Source organism: Pollicipes pollicipes, unplaced genomic scaffold, assembly GCF_011947565.3.
Source record: "Pollicipes pollicipes isolate AB1234 unplaced genomic scaffold, Ppol_2.1 Scaffold_6686;HRSCAF=7923_pilon_pilon_pilon, whole genome shotgun sequence".
Lineage (NCBI taxonomy): Eukaryota > Metazoa > Arthropoda > Thecostraca > Pollicipedomorpha > Pollicipedidae > Pollicipes > Pollicipes pollicipes.
Window position 1 is genome coordinate 41,162,436 of NW_023596921.1, and position 18,080 is coordinate 41,180,515.

The following is an 18,080-nucleotide window of genomic DNA, read 5'->3' on the forward strand; positions in this document are numbered from 1 at the left end:
CAGAGATAACAGCGCCACTGTGCAGCGCGCCGCCGGACGCGGCCGAACGCTGCGGGCGGCCGGCCGTCGAAAAACAGGGCGAGACGCGCCTGGGTGGCAACAGCGCGTGATCCGCTCGAGGAAGGCCGGCTCCGATTACGCCGTGCGTGATGGCGGAACCCGCTCGTCCGTCCAGCGGCACGGGCAGCGGCGTTTTTAGGGGAGCGGAGCGAAACGGCAGCCTTCCCGCGCTGAAACCGAGCACGGCGTGCGAGGCGGCGACAACAGCGCCGCGCCGGAAGACGGCTCCTCGGTGGAAAGGCGATACAGTTTGAGATCTGAGCGACTCACAGCGGTCAGCAGGAGGACGATAGCGCGGCAGCCTAGACAAGCTTCGGCCTTCGTCCCTCGAAGTCGGGCCAGGACAAAAGCTTGCGACCCCGAAGCCCGTCGCCCGTTTATAAACAGGTGGCTTGAGCAAATAATCACCTTGCCAGCACACACCAGTTCAAGTTCTCACGCAACACACTTACGATTGACACCGATCCGGGAGTTAATTTTCAGTCCATTCACCGCACGTACATGATTCTGACTGCCGCAACGAGAAACATGCCACAATTTTGGGCTGGCGCCAACTCGAGGTGATACGATATCATTCCGAAAACGATTCCGATGCTGGGGTTTCGATGACGATGATAAGGGGGTGATTCTTTGCAGTGCGGTCGATGTCCTTTGTGGAATTCAAACAAGAGAACACAGAACACTTCTTTCGATGGTAAGAGAGCATGTGACAAGACAGCTGACTGTGAACGACTTCTGACTTCACGATGAGTCCAGCACAGGTCTGCTACACCACCTGCAGACCCACCAACCCCCTATGGCCTAGCACATACACTGCAGCTGCGCACGGATCAAACTGCAACCGGCTCCAACGCTCCCGACGAAACTCATTACGTATAACAACGCGTGCAGACGCTTGTTGTGGTGCATCTCGAGCGTGGTTTCGCCAAATTCGTTGGGCAAGGGGAGGGGGGGGGGTTGGAGGGAGCACAGAGAAATGTCTAAGCTCACCCCGAAATACCGGTAAACGGGTTTCTCTCCGAATGCGACCCACTTTCACTGCAGTAAAAAGGCATCGGTCGTCGGTCGCCCTTACACCCCCCTCCCCACACTTTCGTCTCATGTTGGCCGCTGGAGTCCCAACCCCATCATACGTCACTTGGGTGCACAGGAAACCGCACTCACGCCGGGCCAGCATAGCGCACAAGCCGTGTGATAAATGTCGCATCGGCAATAAACCGATAACCAGCACTATCACACGCCGTATACGCAGCGCCATACAGGGAACAGACTAAGCCTTAACGCATTCATTAGGGCAACAACTGATGACTTACCTTTATGCTGCGGAGAGATCAAGAGTTTGTTCCACAAGAATTTCGAAACCCCTGAAATGTAGGCAGGCTCTGAAAACACAGAAGGCCGCATATCAACATCACGAAACAGTGTGCAACATTCACATTTTTCGGAAGCAGAAGCAAATTTTATTGCAAATTCAACCGATTTGTGCGTGAGTCACGCGTATTGCGCATTGAGTTCGTGGTGGTCAGAGGGAATGCCAGAGCCCGTGCGTGTAAACCCCTTAGCCAATTTCCGTGCCGCACTTATTAAATCAGTGCGGAAACGCTGGCGGGTGTCACAACACTGGCGGATCACGATTACGTCAGCATTCCGAGAGCTCCTTCACACAGCACCGGCAACTACTCCAAAGGCAGATCGGCCCTAGGGAAATATCGATCTTACATGTACGGACACCAAGCCGAGGGGGAGGCAGGGGGGGGGGGGCTGGACCCTCCGATGACCCATTAGTGGCATTCGGAGGCTACTGACAACAGAGGTTGACTCATGCCTAGCAATCCTCAGTTGGAGTCAGTGCTGCCCTAGGGTCATCTTTGTCGGTTGGAAATTATTTGTGGTAGGATCAAGCAAGAAAATAGACCGATATAATTACAGCATGTAACACCTATTTAAGAAAGGTATTGCTCAGCGGTGTTGGTTGCTTTAGGAATGACCAAGTTCCATTCCATGAAATACCACCGTTTGACGACATTCAAACACGCAATGACTGACCTAAAGGGAATATTGCCTGTCCCGGTAGCTCAATTAGGTACCCACCCGCCTGTGGCGGGATGAGCTCGAGTCACTTTAGGCCCTTTGTGTGCCCCTGACTGGGGAAGGCTGCGGGCGGTGGCAGTGGCTACACTCGGGCGTATCCACATCGAAGCCCCCATGGGGTACGTGCCTCCTCTCGTATCAGATGTACGGCATGCATGAATAAGTGCGTGAAGTAAGATTCATAACAGAAACTCAGAGGCACAACCGTAGATCTTAACAGATCGGAAGCGCCGGCATCCCTGGTTTGCGTTCATGAATCAGTTTCGCACGCCGCATTCGTACGTTGTGCCCCTCCCCCCCCCCCCCCCCCCCTCCATTGCGACTTCCTGCATACGCCCCTAGCCGTATAAAGGCCGGATGACGCTAGCGGGCAAGACGGATTGCACCGAGCATTGCGACATATAATGACGCAACCAACGAGCGCCGCAAAAGCCCGCCATTGACCTGCAATTTCACGATCAGCAGGTGGGGCCAGGGCTCACATAGAAAACACTGCTTAGGGTGCGCCAGATTCCCAAATCCGTACCATGAAAAGTTGGAAACGAGACCCTCCATTCCCAGAGGGGTGTAAACGCCAGGCATGGCTCTTGCAGGCGTACGTTCAGTAACGAGTTTAATTCTTCACATTCCGTGACGCATTGGTGATAGCGTTCATCAAGAGCGTAGGACACGGACTCTTCGTGTTGCCTGCTCCCGGTCGGTCGCGGGCCTCCGAAAAACAGTGAATCCGCAGGGGGCGAGGTGGCCCCGAGATCGCACAGGTCACTGCACACCACAAAGGCATGACAGACAACACAGACCGTCCCCCCCTCCCCCCTGAGGTGGTCCTCCTTGGAAATCATTAGTCACACCGACACAACCAAAGGTCTCATCTCCCCATAATAGTTCGCAGCATCTGAGATGGATTATGGTCACTCATAACAGGGGTACAAAGACAGCAATTTTGTAGCAAGACTTGCCTCCTGTGAGCCTGACCTGAAGGCTTGTCCCGGAGCACATTCCACCCATGGGGACCCGAATACCGGCACGCACCCGGGCCTCCGTGTCCCGACATGACATTGAGCGTTCGTTATCGGCACACACAGAGCTGTCCTGGTATGGGATCATGGTTAAGATGCAGACCATGCTAGATGCCATCAGGTATTAAAGCTCCGAAAAACATTATCACCAAACCAAACTGTTGCGATCATTTACGTCGTAATATCGGTAGCCTCGGCCAACCATGTGGCTCGCCAAACATTGCATGATGTAACTGGAGCACAAGCATTATGGGGAGGTCTTCATATGTCAAATCCTACCTGGTAAATCAACAGATGAGTTTGTTACCAGTAAACATGCATCTGTCCTGTGCTGCCTTGTTGCAGTATGCTTTTGTGTGCCCATTTATTTAGTCCACCCAAAGTTGCTAACTTGTCCATTTGTCAAACAAATGTCTGGTCAATCAGCACTGGAGAGCCTAAGCAAATGGTTCATGCTTAGCACCAGTCAAAATGCAACAAATGTAGGCACTGAGCCTTAGGTTTGGACTGTATCCTGGCTTGAGACACATGAAGGGCTTTCATGTATCTGACACTGGGTAGGATTATATCTAATAGTGGTAAATATATCAGCTTGAAGAGGTATTGTCTAGGATAAATAATTAAGAAAAAAATCCTGCTTAGTAATGCAAAGCAACAGCGCCAGCTCATGAGTTATGAGTCAAGGAACTGTAATCTACAAAGACAACATATTTTGCATACATTACAGCAGGTTCAGAGATAGTTTCACCTCCATCTGCATGAGCCCTTCAACCATCAAATCATCTGAAAACATAAGATTACACTGCTAGATGACACTTATGACAGGTCACCTACAGAAACAAATATTACTTCCCACAGCCAATGAAAAATGTATGATAATTCTCCCTAATGAATGAGAAAGATAGAAAACCAATAACTATTGTGGCAAGTGACACATATACACTGAAATAGAGAGGAATAGAGAGGCTAAGGAATGCAGAAAAGCAGAACACTAAGGACATAATGGGACAGTCAAATATGCCCTTTTTATCAAAGTTAGGTGTGCTATTACATGACCTAGGTGTAAGAGTCTACAAGTAGATAATGTCAGACATTTGGCTGGTCTCACCAATGTAAATGGAATAATTTGAACCCTTAGACCATGTGATGGTGGTAGTTATCTGTATGATTTACTTAGTGGCAAAAATATCAACATATATGAGCAGCCTTGCAGATGATAAAACTAGGGAGAGGCACTCTACACAAACCCAAACCTTGTGCACATGACTTCCATGCTGACATCAATGGCCACAAAGTGAGTGACACATGTAATAACACTTCATAGCTTCAGCAGCATTTGCATAACACACCACAGATACCTGTAAATGTCTGTTTTCTTATCTGCAGTAGCACTCGAGCCCTTTCCCCAACACTTGCACGATAGTTTTCGTTGCACGACCTTGGGAGGGGCGAGACCAGACCCGTACAATAACAAACCAATTTCGAGCAGCCCTAGGGGCATTTCGTTACTTTCTCCAACACAGTTTCACCTGGACACACCTCAAAAGGCGATACATGTTGGGATATCTTACCTCGTGAATAGAAAATGGCAAAAAAACGAGTGTTTCCGGGCCTAAACTTGGAATTTTACATCAAAACTGACCAGCAGACGATCGGACGAATCTAGCGCGATTTTGATGCTTGCAAGGTCACGGGAAGTCATGGCAGAGGCACCTCTTGACAGTAAAAAATACTATATGTTTTTAAAGGTGGCGCTGATATCGGGACCGACGCACCATGCTAAAGGTGGCGCTGATACGGTGATCGACGGGGCATGCCGACAATAATTTAGTATTAATATCGGGACACGGCATACTGGAAACCAAAGTAGGTATTATTCATTCACGATTCAACTTTTGACCGACCATACATGGGAATGGAGATGCTGTTAAGTCAACTTCACTCAGCTAGAGCTATAGAACTGGCATGGTAATGAAGGCGTGGTTTAGTCAGTTCCATTCAGTTAGTGACTTAGAGGCCTCGTTTTGACTGCCATCCATGAAATCACTGGCTTCCTGAATGTTCTATCCGTGGGACGAAGGGGCGTCTCCCCAACTTGCCCAGGTTTCCATAACGCCTGCAGGCTTGCATGGAAATATGCCTTACAAAAATCGATCTACCCGAGCCTCGTCGCGATAAAAGCTCAACCATCACACGGAATGATTCAAGATAGGTCATCGCTAGCAGCGCGTCTTGTCATTATCAAACAAAGGCAAACCGAGGACCCCTGTCACGATGGTCTCAAGCCAGTGTTAGCCCGTATTACAGCAGTGCTCCAGTACAACAAATCATAGTTATTTTAGGACATTTGCCATTGAGGAAGATAACCCAGGAAAACATCAGTGATTCAACAGCTGTATTGCAACACATTCATAAACAGGAACGACCGGTTGGCACAGCCACATAATATAGATAAATGTTGATTTATGTTGGCTAGAGGGGTGAAAACAATGACCCCAACTAGAACACACAAGTAGGTACACATGCAAATTTGCTCTACACACGTGCCATTTGGCAAATACGTCTACTTCGATATCGTGATATGCTTTCGATTCGCATTGCCCCTAAATAAATGGTTGGGCTGACACATATCAAGCACACAACATATGCATGCTAAATATAATGAGCATTTTTCAACAACGGATTTGCCAATCCCAATCTCACAACCAGCATCCAGACACTGAAGCAAGCTCTTTGTCCCCCGTCGGTTGGACTTCCGCGGTCACTGAAACACTTTTGCGTCGCGTCGCCATCACCACAACAGGCCGCCCTGGGCCACCGGACAGCTGCACGCCCCGCGGAGCTTCCGCAGCATCGCGGGCTGCATCCCCTCCTCTCCTCTCGCCTTCGAAACTAGCGACGGCACGACACACAGCTGCTGAAGCTGAAGCTGAAGCTGGCGGCTGAAGACATCGCAGCACCACCGGCAGCGCAGGCCGATGCTAAATCCACTTCGACCCGGCGCGCTCCTCCACGTGCATGCCCTCCCGGGCCGTCTTCCAGGCGAGCACCCGCTCCAACTCCTCGTCGCCCCACACGTACACGAGCTCGTTGAAGTCGGCCAGCAGCCTGCTGGCGCTGGAGATGCCCACCATGGCGCTGGCCACGTAGCTGTGGTCGTTGATGACGTTCTCCGAGAGCTCCACGTACTGGTAGGCCTGCATGAACTGCCGGAACGCCAGGTCGTTCTTGCCCTGCGGTGAGCGGAGGGCTGTCAGGTCGGGTCGGGCCATGGTGCATATACGGTGCAGGTGGCCGCGCCGACCGGCAGGGTCCAGAGCCCGCCGCTGGGGAGGCGCGTCGCCCCCTCCCCCCCCCCCCCCGAGAAAGCATGCGTTGCAGAGTGGCATTGTGCGTGCCGGCGCAACATCAAAGGACTGAATTGTAAACTGCATTGTGAATGGTGCACTCAATACACAATTATCTTAACAGATTTCTCACAGGGGGCGAGGCAAGTGCGCGCAGTTCAACTGAACAACTTGTCCAACATCTTCCAAAAAACTTGCCATTAGAATAGAATGGATAAAGTTCGAGCATATGCCATAACAACTAATCTCGCTCATCGTCTCAACAGACGGAACGCCACGTTCGAAACCGGCTGACAATCAGCCAGATCCTGCACGGATCCTGCTGCGCGTCCGCTCGGACCGGCAGTTGGCACGTGACAACTAATGCCTGATTTCACACGGACCGAGGTGCACGGCAGAGCTCACAGATGATTCCATTTAAATATGTTTCCGCAGCCAGATGCGATGTGTCGTGATCGTTGTGAGGACTGCAGAGTCACTAGTGTGATAACCAACACCTTATGAAGATGACCACGCAACGGCCACCTGTTCACAGTGCAGCTGGGTTCTCCACCCCGGCGGCTGTCCAAGCCCGAGTCCGAGTCGGAGCCTGAGTCCGAGTCCGAGTCCGAGTCCGAGTCCGAGTCCGAGTCCGAGTCCGAGTCCGAGCCCAACTCGGAGCCCGAGCCCGAGCTCGAGCTCGAGCTCGAGTCCGAGTCCCGAGTCCGAGCTGGAGCCGGGGCCCCAGCTGCCTGTTGTTCGCCCTGGCTGGCTCACCATGGAGAGGTAGATGTGACCAAGCTCGGAGCTGGCCCGGATAATCTCCTCGTCCAGGTGCTGCCCGCGCGCGATATGCTCGCTCCTCTTCAGGTTATCCACGGCCAGGGGCAGCTTATCCATGCTGCGGGCGGAGTGCAGACGGCGCCGTGTCAGCGTGCACGCCGCTGGCTCTGTTAGTGTTGGAGCAGCCACTCAGCCGCAAAACACACATGCTACTGGATAACGTCCATGTATCATGGTTCCGGAGGCTTCAACACGCTAGCGCGTCATAAAACAACCGATAAGCCATCGCGCTGCTGCGCATGGAACTGCGCGGCCCAGTTCAATCACTGGCTCGGTGGGCCACTTCCAGCATCTCCCGCCCTGCCCTGGCGGGGAGCCGTCCACCCAATCAAGCCCCGCTTACGCCTCGTGGCACTTGGCGACCTTGAAGCAGCCCGTGCACACGCCCTTGAAGTTGAGAAGCTTGTCGGAGAGGCGCAGGTAGGCGTCGTAGCGGCGCAGTGCGTTCTGCCAGTTGCACATCTTCTCCTGGATCTCACCCAGGTTGTATTGCGCCATCGCCTCAGCCTGCATGTTCTGGGCTGCCAACAGCAGGTGGCGCCGCTCATGGGCGGGCCACACGGAGGAGGAGGTGACCTGGTGTTTATCTCAGCGTGGCAGGGCATTTTCGAACATGTGTTTTGCATACGTCATATATGACGATTCGCATGTTGGCAATGTCTTCAAAGCTGGCCCTTATAATGCGTACCAAATATTTTGAATGAGATGACACAGCCTAGGTGAATACGCGGGTGTAATATCGCCAAAACCGATACTTAATTCTACGGACAGAACTAGCAGATGACGCACCATGCCCCCCCCCCCCCCCCACGACTGAACGCGCAGCCTGTACACACACGCCAACCGATAGGGCGCCGAAGCTGAACCGATTCCAACCATCTGCATAAACATTCCAACAAAACTATTCGATTGCAGACCTAACACCGGACCGTCAGGGCCCAGGCCGAGCAGCTGTCCGTGGCAGCAACTCGCCACTGACCTTGGTTGGCCATGACCGAGGCGCGCAGGTACAGTTTGAAAGCCTTCTCCAGGTCCTCCTTCTCGGCGGCCACGGCCTGGCTGAGGTAGACGTCCTGCAGCAGCAGGCACGAGTAGCGATAGTAGGAGTAGTTGTCGATCGTCTCCCACACCTGCTTGTAGGAGAGCCGACGGAACTTCTCCAGGTGCGTCAGCGCCAGGTCGATGTTGCCTGTGGTGAGGGGGGAGGGGTGTGAGGGTGCACCCCTGCGCTCCGACCGCACACACGGCCTGACGCCGTGACCGGCACCGAGGCGTTCACAGCGGGGGGGGGGGGGGGGGGGCGGACGGACGGGTGGTCGCGCACTGAACGTAGCCCGCCTTAGGAATCGCAGAGATAAATGAACAGCGGACATAACTGGAATGCATTTTAAGTCAGCTTGACAGTTTTTGGAGTGCACCTTTCAACTGAAACGCCTTTAATGCTAGTCACAGCCAGGCGTTCTGAGAGATCGATGGTTAATTATTTGAAGTGACCACGCTACAACTCCTACAAGTGTCTCATAAGCGCAGCCCAGTATCAATCATATAGTACACTTCAACACATGATATCTAAACACAATAAAAGGAATTTAACCCACGTACATATACATACAAAGCTATTCGGATGCCAACAAAAAGCAACAAAGGTGTCTCCGACACGAATTCTGATCCAACACGCTATCCAACCTTTCAGGTCGTCTAGCGCAGCGCATGTCTCAGGCACATCAACCAGTTGGTCATGAAATGAGTGCCAATTACCTTACAACATTGAGTTTTGAAAGGTGTCAACATTTTTGTGTAAAAACTTTCGGGCACGGCCGTTGACCGCATACAAAACCCGAAACGGAAAACGGCTATTCAGTTTCGGGTTTAGTATGTAATCATGGGCCGCGCTCGAAAATGTGCACCATCTCCAACTTATTTCAAAACCAAACACTGCGAGGCCATTACTACTTTCCTCATGACTGACTGAAAAGCATCTTACCATCAAAGAAATTCATGATGCCCACGTTGCAATGCGCCTCGCTCTCCCGCATCTTCCCGTCGTCATCGATCTTCTTCCCGAACTCGAGGCATTTATCGAAGAAGTGCTTAGCCAGCCACAGATCAGCGGGCTCTTTCAGGAAGAAAAATGCCAGGTCGTTTGCGGAGGCGTACCCGGACATATAATCCACTGCAAATTAAATCAATGATAACACGATTGACTTAAGTTAGCACAACGAAACGGTCATATAATCCACCGCAAATCAAATAAATGAGAAAAAATATGGACTAAAACCAGCACAACGAGGTGAAACGCATCAAGGGGTCCTTTGTGCAGCTATTACGACTAGCTACAATTCTAAGACCCCACCCCGCGATGCCGTTATTCGTCGTCATAATGGGGAATGCATCTCCTAATTGGATACAAAGACAGGCATCACGACATGACAACACTGCTCGAAAAAGGCTCGTCAACCGGTGGAAACAGCATCAAAACTACACCAACGACCTAGATTCACTTTGTCACCACCAGTCATGGGTTATGCTTTTATTGACGTTAATTCACATTTGATTTCCCCCCCCCCCCCCATTCCGCCCGAGCACACATTTCCGGACAGCCTCTTCCATGTCGACGAGGCACTGCTTGAGCTTCTGCAGCTTGTGCGGCGTGTATTCGATGAGCGCCGGCGGATCGGCCATGGCCGCCTTCACCGCCTCGTCGCGTCGCAGGATGTGGAACATCTCCGTGTGCGTCTGGTGGCAGCCTCGCTCCAGCACGTCGATACAGAAGTTGTGCTTCATCTCGCTCCGATGGCTGTCGTGGGAGGGCGGGGGGACAGGATCACGGGATTTGGGACGGGGTCATAGGATTGGGGACCGGGTCACGAGATTGGGACAAGGCCACGAGATTGGAGACAGGGTCATGGGATGGGGAACAGGACCATGGCATGGAAGACAGGGTCACAGGGCGGGGGACGGGGTGACCGGATGGGGACGGGGGACAGGGTCACAGGGTGGGGGACAGGGTCGGATGGAGAACAGGGTCACAGGATGGGGGACAGTAGAGAAGGTGGATGCGGTATGGGATGACAGGAGACGGACTGCGACGGTAGTCACAGGAAGCAAGGAACAAAACAGGGAGGGGACGGTGGACAAGGACGGGACGCGGAGGACAAGAGACAACGGACCGGAGGCCGAGAGGATGGGACGGTAGATGGCCGAGACAAGGAGAACAAGTGAGAATTCAAGGAACAGGAACAGAGAACATGGCGCAAGCAAACGACAAGGGACAGTGGGCGGGAGCGGAAGGGGAGAGGAGTCACATGGGCTCGAAACGATGGCGAGGAACCAGTACGAGCTTCGTGATTAAGATAATATATGGTCTGTACGTGGCGCGTGGATACACAAAGAATATCATAAAACGAGGAAACAGGGGGGGAGGGGGAGGGGGAATTCCGGCAGCAAGAGCGCCGGGTCAGGGCAAATATCATCCTCTCAATGGGCACGTTACCACCGACGGTGGGGGTAGCTCACCAGTGGGCGCTGGCCCTGCTCAGCATGGGCAGCTGGCAACGCTCGCGGAGAATGCGGTCCTCCAGCTCCTGCTCGGCCGGCATCCGGTGCTTCTTGGTCGAGTACGTGCGCTCCATGGTACGCTGTGTTTCTGCCATCTTGGACGGCAGGCGCCGCTGAGAGCTGGTTGGACGAGACCCTCGTGTGACGACTAGGCAGTCATGTTACAATCAGCCCACAACAGTGTCATTCGCAATGAAAAGCTGTGGTTGTCGATGTTACTCAACGTATACAATGCTTACCAGTGGTATTTCATTCCCACCCTTGAAAAGCAACACCTCAGACAAAGGCGCCACTTGATGACAACAACGTAATGGCGGCTCACATTCCACATCCCCTAACACCCGTTCACAGCGGCTTTATTCCAGAGGCCCGCCTCTTTCCAGCCCCACGGCACCTGCCACCACTCTTGCCGCCGGCCGTCGGCCGCCATGGACACCGCCCGACCACGCACCTGGCAGCGCGCTGCGGCCGTCTCGGCCGGCGCGAACCGGCTGCGGAAGATGGGCGGCAGGAAGGAGCGCACCACGCGCCGCTGGCTGCTGATGAAGAGGCGCGGGTCGCGCTGGCGCAGGTACTGGCTGATGATGCTGCGCTGCTCGCTGGCGCCGGGCCGCGCCTCGCCGCGCTCGCTCAGGATGGAAGCGCGCGGCTGCGTCAGGTGCAGCAGCCGCTCGCGCAGCGCCCGGTGCCGCTCCTCGGCCAGCTGGCGGCACCGGCCACAGGTTGGGCGTGGAGCACAGAGCAGTGAGTATACAGGCAGGTAGGGATAATGGGCGGGGAGACGAGGGCGCTGTTAGGGCGCCTACTGGTGTCAATGAAGATGGATGGAGCTAGCAGTGAACAAAGCACTCTGCACTAGTCTTTATGTTTGGATATGAGCCACCTTATATGTCGGCCTAACAGCACTTCACACTGACATTTCACAACCAGTCGTAGGATTCTTTTGAATGGTAAAATACAAGAACCTTATTTAAGTGCATACCTCATATTGATCCTGCTCTGTTTCCTCTTCTTTTTCTCCATCTGGCCACCTTCCATCTCCACCTTTCTCCCAGCAGCCTGCATGGAGGGGCGTCTGAATGCTAACCCTGTGATGGGACGACGCTTGCTCCGCCGATCCGGAGGCCGACACGGGGCCAGAGCCCTTTGATTGTGCTGATGTCTGGCTGTCTCGGGGCACTGATGGTCAACGGACACCGGCTGTCTCGGGGCGCTGACGTCCAACGGACGCCCGGCTGTCGCGGGGCGCTAACGTCACTGACGCCCGGCTAGCTCGAGGCGCTGACGTGCACGGGCGCCCGCATAGCTCTCGGGGCGACTGAACGTCACGGACGGCCATGCCAGACTAAGTATACACTCGGGGCGCTGAACGCCACGGAAGGCCCTGGCTGTCTCGGAGACGCTGACGTCACGGACGCCGGCTGTTCCTCGGGGCGCGTGACGTCACGGACGCCCCGGTCTTGTCTCGGGGCGCTGACGCCTACGGACGCCCCGGCTGTCTTGGGGCGCTGGTGTCACGGACGTACCGGCATTGATGTCCTGCCCATTCTCGACGTCCACCGCACCCTCCTTCGAGCTAACCACAGCAGGCACTGAGCGGATGGTGCCAGCTGGGCCAGTCGCAGCACCGCCCGCCCCCTCTGTCTGGGATGCACTGCGGCTCATGTCTGCTTCTGTGGCAGAAGGCAAAACATAGCTTTTGTTGGAGATTATGACCCAGCCTAACCAATTTTGCAACCCTGGTGAGCAGTCATGGCAATTTAGGTTTTCAGTTGGTTCCTATAGATGTAATCAACTTTTGGCTGACAAAGAATCCAGGAAATTGCACAAAACCAAAGACACTGAAATCCCCCATAAAAGTAAGGCAACAATAGCACAGCCTGTTCAATGTGGCACAACTCACAAGATTTTGACAGTGACTGTCTGGTTGAAAAGGAAGATACCTGAGATTCTAATGATGGAGCTTAGGCAAAGAGCAATAAGAGAAGGAAGGTTTGAACAGCACAACACTTGGCCAGATTGAGTTGAAAACAAAGACCTAATCTAAACCTTTGAAACTAATGGATTTCTGGGATCAGAGCACATCCTAAGCAGTGCTTCCTGTGAGTGCCCTAACTCCTACCAACCTTGCAATGGCAGGCCAATGGCATGACCTAGTAATGAAAGTTTAACATAACACAAAGCTAGGCAAGGTCTGTTGTGCTATCTGATGTCTCCTGACCTTAAGCATGGCTGCTGCAAACAGCCATAGGCCATGCCCATCAAGAGCAAATAGTCAATGCCCAAAACAGCTATAACCCACCATACCAGGGGTAGGTGGAGTGGAAGGCTAGTGCTCAAACCAACTGAGCTATTGGAATTTACAGGACCACAACTCATTTTATTTTTGAGTTTTAAATCTTAGAGCCCCATAATATTAGTTTCTCCTCATAACTAGCAAAACACATGCTATTTGCCTAGGATATCTAGCCCAATTAGGGTCCAAACCTACTGCTGATTATGAGGAAGTTTTGTAACCAGGTGGATTTTTACCAATACATAGCTTGGTGTGTAGGCAGGAAAAGCAAATTTGTTCATGCTGCAGGTACTCAACATTTGTTGTATGGCACATGTTAATATCCATGATCTCAAGCTATATGTATACAGCTACAAAGACTAGCCTGTGAATTATTACCTTTTTGTGCATAATTTTACTTGCAGAACAACTGAAAAGGCCAGAGTACATGCCCAATCAACATGCACTCATATTAAACATGTCTCACATAGCAGTGAGACTGCAGCAAAAGTTCAGCACATGCTAACATAACAACATAACTAATCTGGGCATTCAGGGTTTGATGCATGGTTGTCACCAATTTTGGCATACAGGTAAGCAATGCTTCAAGGTATTATCATGTTGCAAACATTATTTCTGGCAGAAAACTCCTTAACTTACTGAGCAAAAATAATTTATAAATTCAGCACAATTTTGGCTGGTGTGCAATTTAGCTCACACATGCCAGCCTATCTGGAAACCATAGTAGATCTTGATGGGATTCATCGGAGCCAGAGTATCGGGAAAACTTCTCCTTTGGGCCAGCTTATCAAGATTGTGTGCGGAAATTATGGAAATAGACCAATGAGAGAATGGTTTGTCATCAAAACAGGAAAGATCACAAAAAAGACCAAAGGTGATGGTAGCTACATCTTTGGAGGTAAGCAAAAGATAAAAATGATTCCCCAAATGCATCAGTTCTTCTACTCTTTTAAGGGTAAGAATTATGTCTGCCCCAAACATCCCATTTGCATGTTTGCCACGGTTTGCAGACTGATGTGCGTGGTTGTGCGCAGCATAGCCTTCTGAAGCAGTGGATGATCTTTTTGCATACTGGCCTCTCCACCTCTTGAATGCATTCCTGCCGGAAAAGACTGCTAATCTAGCTGACCCCAAACACACTAACCCGCCAGGCATTGATGTGGGCCGATGAACATTCAATGAACATCAGTGAACGATCCTCATGACAGGCCACTAAGCTTTTCCAGCTGATAGTAATGCTACTTTACACCAATGCCTCTTTCGAAGATCACTTACACCAAGGGTCTTCACGAGGATTGCGAAATCATTTGAGATCGGACAGATTCAAGATCACATTGCCCCGCGCACACCACTATATCAAGGTCCGCGTACCGCTTGTACGCTTGCATGCTTACGATCGTAGCAGAGGGGGCGGCAACGAGAAATGCTCGGTGCAAATGTGCTTTGTAAAGCATCATCATCCGTTCTAACACGTTGTTTGTTTTTGAAATTGCATTATATTTAAAGGCACGTTGTCCATAGTAAACATAATTGCCGTATATACTGTTATTATATTGAACAGCGCGTATTCAATCTGCTTACGTTTTTGGGTAGTGCTCCAACGCAGTGGGCGGGGTTTCAGTTTCTGTATCGATATTCACACAACATAGCCATACATAAAAACACAGCCTTTTGACCCAAAGACCATAGTACAATTGGATTGTAGCAACTTTTTCTTAAACTACAGTAGACCTTTGTTACAAATACTGATGCGCCTTAGGTGAAATTCACGCATAAAAAGGTCTCAATCGATAAAGAAAATGCATGGCGCCGAAGTTCCCGGATGCGTGTCAAGTCGGCAGTGGGAGGCCGCGCTGTGGTGTGTTGTGTTGGCGACGCTTATTTCCGTCGTAGATGTCCGAAGTCTGATCTATCTTCCCCGTGCTTTTAGCAGATCACAGGAAATGAACATGAAGAAACTAGACCTTCATTGAATCTCATGGAAGGTAAGGGTCACTGCATTGTGTTAGCATATGCGATTGGCGCGGTGTTGTGTTTGCGCAGAACTTGCGCGTCATTGCCATGCCCATGAGAATGCTTAATTTAACAACTGCCTCCCGGAGCAAAACAAATCCCTATCAGGCATCGAAACTTAATTGCGTTTTATTTTTTCACAATCAAGAGCATGAATACTGGAAAAGGACCCATCAGTATGTGATGACCTAAATCAGTTACTAGGCCAAAGTTTAAGATTATTGATAAAATGTGGTAGAAATGCAGCATGTATCCACCATCTTGTTTCATTTAAGCTGAATACAGATGATCACTATTTTTGGAGCTGCTTAGATATGTAATTCACCAGCATTTGTGGGCATCAACACAATTATAAACATTAGCTCATGTGTATTTGGAGCCTTATGATTAGATATCACAAATGTCTTCACAGGTATAATTTAAAAGTTAGTCTATGCAGCCATTGCATGCCCACAAATTTTAAGGTTGTAGTAGAGTATGGATAAATATCAAGCATGATACAGAAAAAGTAGCTGGTTACAATATGTGTTTTAAAACAATGATGAAGATGGTATAAGCATTAGTGTGGTTTGAAATCATATATGACTGGGGACTTCCAAGAACAGCAGCCTGCCAAGTGAAGCACCATACCACAGCATGTCACAGGCATTGGTCAACCTTTATATTGGGCTGCACTGAATACACTGAATACAATTCTGCACTGAAGATCATTGTGCTGCAGTATAGGGAAGTGCTGAAGGTGAAAGTATGTTTTAAATTGGGTCAGGGAAACCTCACAGTCTGACAGATTCAAAACTAAAGGGCCTTTTTCTCTGCTCATAGACAATTGGAGCTTTACTGCTTGCTTCCCCTCAGATCCTCTTAAAGACAAGTCAACCTAAGTAATGATGGCCTGTGGGGCCCAGCTGCATGTATGTATAGCTGGATTGGTTATTGTTAGTGATTACTGCAGGAAAAAATAATTGTAATTTTGCCCTGCTAGATCAGGTTGAAGACACCAGGACTCCATGAGGCATGCTGTGCAATGACATTTCACAACTAGTTGATCATGGGAAAATTGATATTTTGCAGCCCTTGAGGCATTACATTTTATGCTAATATAAATATATGAGTGGATTTTGCAGCCCTTGAGGCATTACATTCTATGCTAATAAAATCTATCAGTGTTAATTCATATTTAGCATATGAATGCGGCAAGAAATAGTTACGCATACTGTGCATTATTTACTGAATACTGACAGTATCCCACCAATTTACCTTAAAAACTAACATTGCACAATAACACTAGTTTGGGTATAACAAAATCTTATTCCTCTAGACTGTTCTGATCTGCCTTACATTATTTTCAATTTAAGTGTAAGATATATCAATTCGCTGTAAAGGTTAACATCATTATCCAAGATATTCAGTTGGATCATGTGACCCAGCTTTCACCACAGATACAGAGGCATATTACATGTAATGGGATCACATTGTAATTTGTAGTAATGCATTGTAGTGAATATTGATATAGGTGACACATAATTAGAATGCACAATATGCATATTTATTATACACTGCATAAGAATTGAATTGTAGCTGTCAAGAAATTCCCAGCATGAGAACGCATCAAGACCCCATAATGGAACATGAGAAACAAAGGGCCATAGACCTTGTTGGACCCATGAGACGCTTGTGAACACCAGCGTGGGCCAGGCAATAGCCAGGCCAAAAAGGAGTTATAAGTTATCTGTGGAGACAGGAGCAAGACCATCCTGATGTCAAAGTAGTCATCTGGAAAGGCCAGGGACCCTGAATTACAGGGTAATCCATAATAAGCACACTTTCATGATTCTTCAGGAACTCTAGTCTCTCATAGGCATCTAAGGGGCTGGTGGTGTGTGCTAATGCATCTATTAACATCTGCACATCTGGTAAACCAGAGGTACAGGATTGGTTCCCAGTGGTGCCTGCCCTCCCTGCCAGGGTGAGGGACAGGCATTGCCATAAAGCCTCAGCAGCTGTGTGTGGTGTTAAGCTCCAATGACACATGCACATGTAGGCAATCTGAATTGGTTAAGAAACAAAAAATTGAGGTGGGAGTTGGTGTCTCCAAATAGCTATATGGTGACTAGTGGTCTTAAGTGGTCATGAAGCTGGTAGGCATGGTCAGAAGGATCTGGAATTCCTGGTGTATGAAGGGCTCCTCTGTCCAAGGGCATCAGGGGATGCTAAGCAACCTTTTGGTGGCTGTGGTGTTGACCAGGTTAAAATAGTTGTGGATCAGAGGATTTCCATTGATGTTTAGGTTTGTAAATGAACTAAGATAAGTTACTAGAACACCTACAGGCATGGGGATGGTCACCAATTCCAATTTGGTCAAGACCATAATAACACAGTTTGATACTCTGAATTCATAGCTTAAGTAGTCCCTTAAGTTGTTAAATATGCTTCAGTGGAACATAGGATCTCAGAATAAAGTGTTGCATTTGAATATGGCTCATGCATCGAAGTGAGGAGAAATCCAACAAACAGATTCATTATTGGTGGAAGCACCTCATCACCCATGTCCAGTGAATGGGACCTTATTGTTGGGGCTGCTCATGGTCCCCACCAACTCTGCTCTCATTTCTGTGTCCTTTCAGATCCTCTACAGGCTGCCCATTTGTTTACAATGTGAGGATGTTACTGAGCCCAGTGTGTTTGTTTTACGAGTGTTGTGAACACGCATGCAACATGATTGAATACTAACACAGGTAACCACGATTTGTGAGCATGATTAAAGATGTATGTAATCATGTCATGCAAAGAATGAACACAAATGAACACCTCTCTGTAGAAAGTTATGATGTGCTAAACAGATCCATCTGAGGCTGTTGCTACCTGTTGGATAGA

General features: G+C 50.0%; 3 protein-coding genes across 5 annotated transcripts in view; 1 reads left to right on the top strand and 2 right to left on the bottom strand.

Moving 5' to 3' along the window:
• Positions 1–4,760, bottom strand: part of LOC119107223 (glycogen debranching enzyme) — a 31,027-nt gene extending 26,267 nt beyond the window's left edge. Inside the window, exons 1-2 of one of the 3 annotated variants that reach the window (XM_037230633.1) lie at positions 4,742–4,760; positions 1,374–1,442 (exon numbers count right to left, since the gene is read on the bottom strand). The gene's annotated coding sequence lies outside the window, so the exon portion shown is untranslated. Of the gene's footprint in view, positions 1–1,373; positions 1,443–4,528; positions 4,581–4,741 lie in introns of those variants that run through there. The other 2 variants (XM_037230635.1, XM_037230632.1) reach the window with 2 other exon arrangements.
• A 1,025-nt stretch (positions 4,761–5,785) lies between these two features.
• LOC119108340 (tetratricopeptide repeat protein 29) lies at positions 5,786–11,962 on the bottom strand. The gene is made up of 9 exons (XM_037231916.1): positions 11,880–11,962; positions 11,349–11,526; positions 10,856–10,992; positions 9,928–10,136; positions 9,324–9,512; positions 8,319–8,528; positions 7,683–7,860; positions 7,274–7,397; positions 5,786–6,403 (listed from the first exon to the last, which is right to left on the bottom strand). The coding sequence occupies exons 1-9, from the start codon at positions 11,960–11,962 to the stop codon at positions 6,152–6,154; spliced, it is 1,560 nt and encodes a 519-aa protein (XP_037087811.1). The 3' UTR covers positions 5,786–6,151.
• A 5,373-nt stretch (positions 11,963–17,335) lies between these two features.
• Positions 17,336–18,080, top strand: part of LOC119108341 (uncharacterized) — a 3,584-nt gene continuing 2,839 nt past the window's right edge. Inside the window, exon 1 of the mRNA XM_037231917.1 lies at positions 17,336–17,344. Coding sequence (XP_037087812.1) covers positions 17,336–17,344 — 9 coding nt within the window. The remainder of the gene's footprint in view (positions 17,345–18,080) is intronic.

What these genes read in the sequence shown, in the direction of transcription:
- LOC119108340 (XM_037231916.1), bottom strand. Translation starts at nt 11,962, where the DNA reads ATGCAGGCTGCTGGGAGAAAGGTGGAGATGGAAGGTGGCCAGATGGAG. An exon ending in CGGCCGCAGCGCGCTGCCAG is followed by an intron (nt 10,993 to 11,348) that starts GTGCGTGGTCGG and finishes CTGCCGTCCAAG; the next exon opens with ATGGCAGAAACACAGCGTAC. An exon ending in GTCACATCTACCTCTCCATG is followed by an intron (nt 6,404 to 7,273) that starts GTGAGCCAGCCA and finishes CGCTCACCGCAG; the next exon opens with GGCAAGAACGACCTGGCGTT.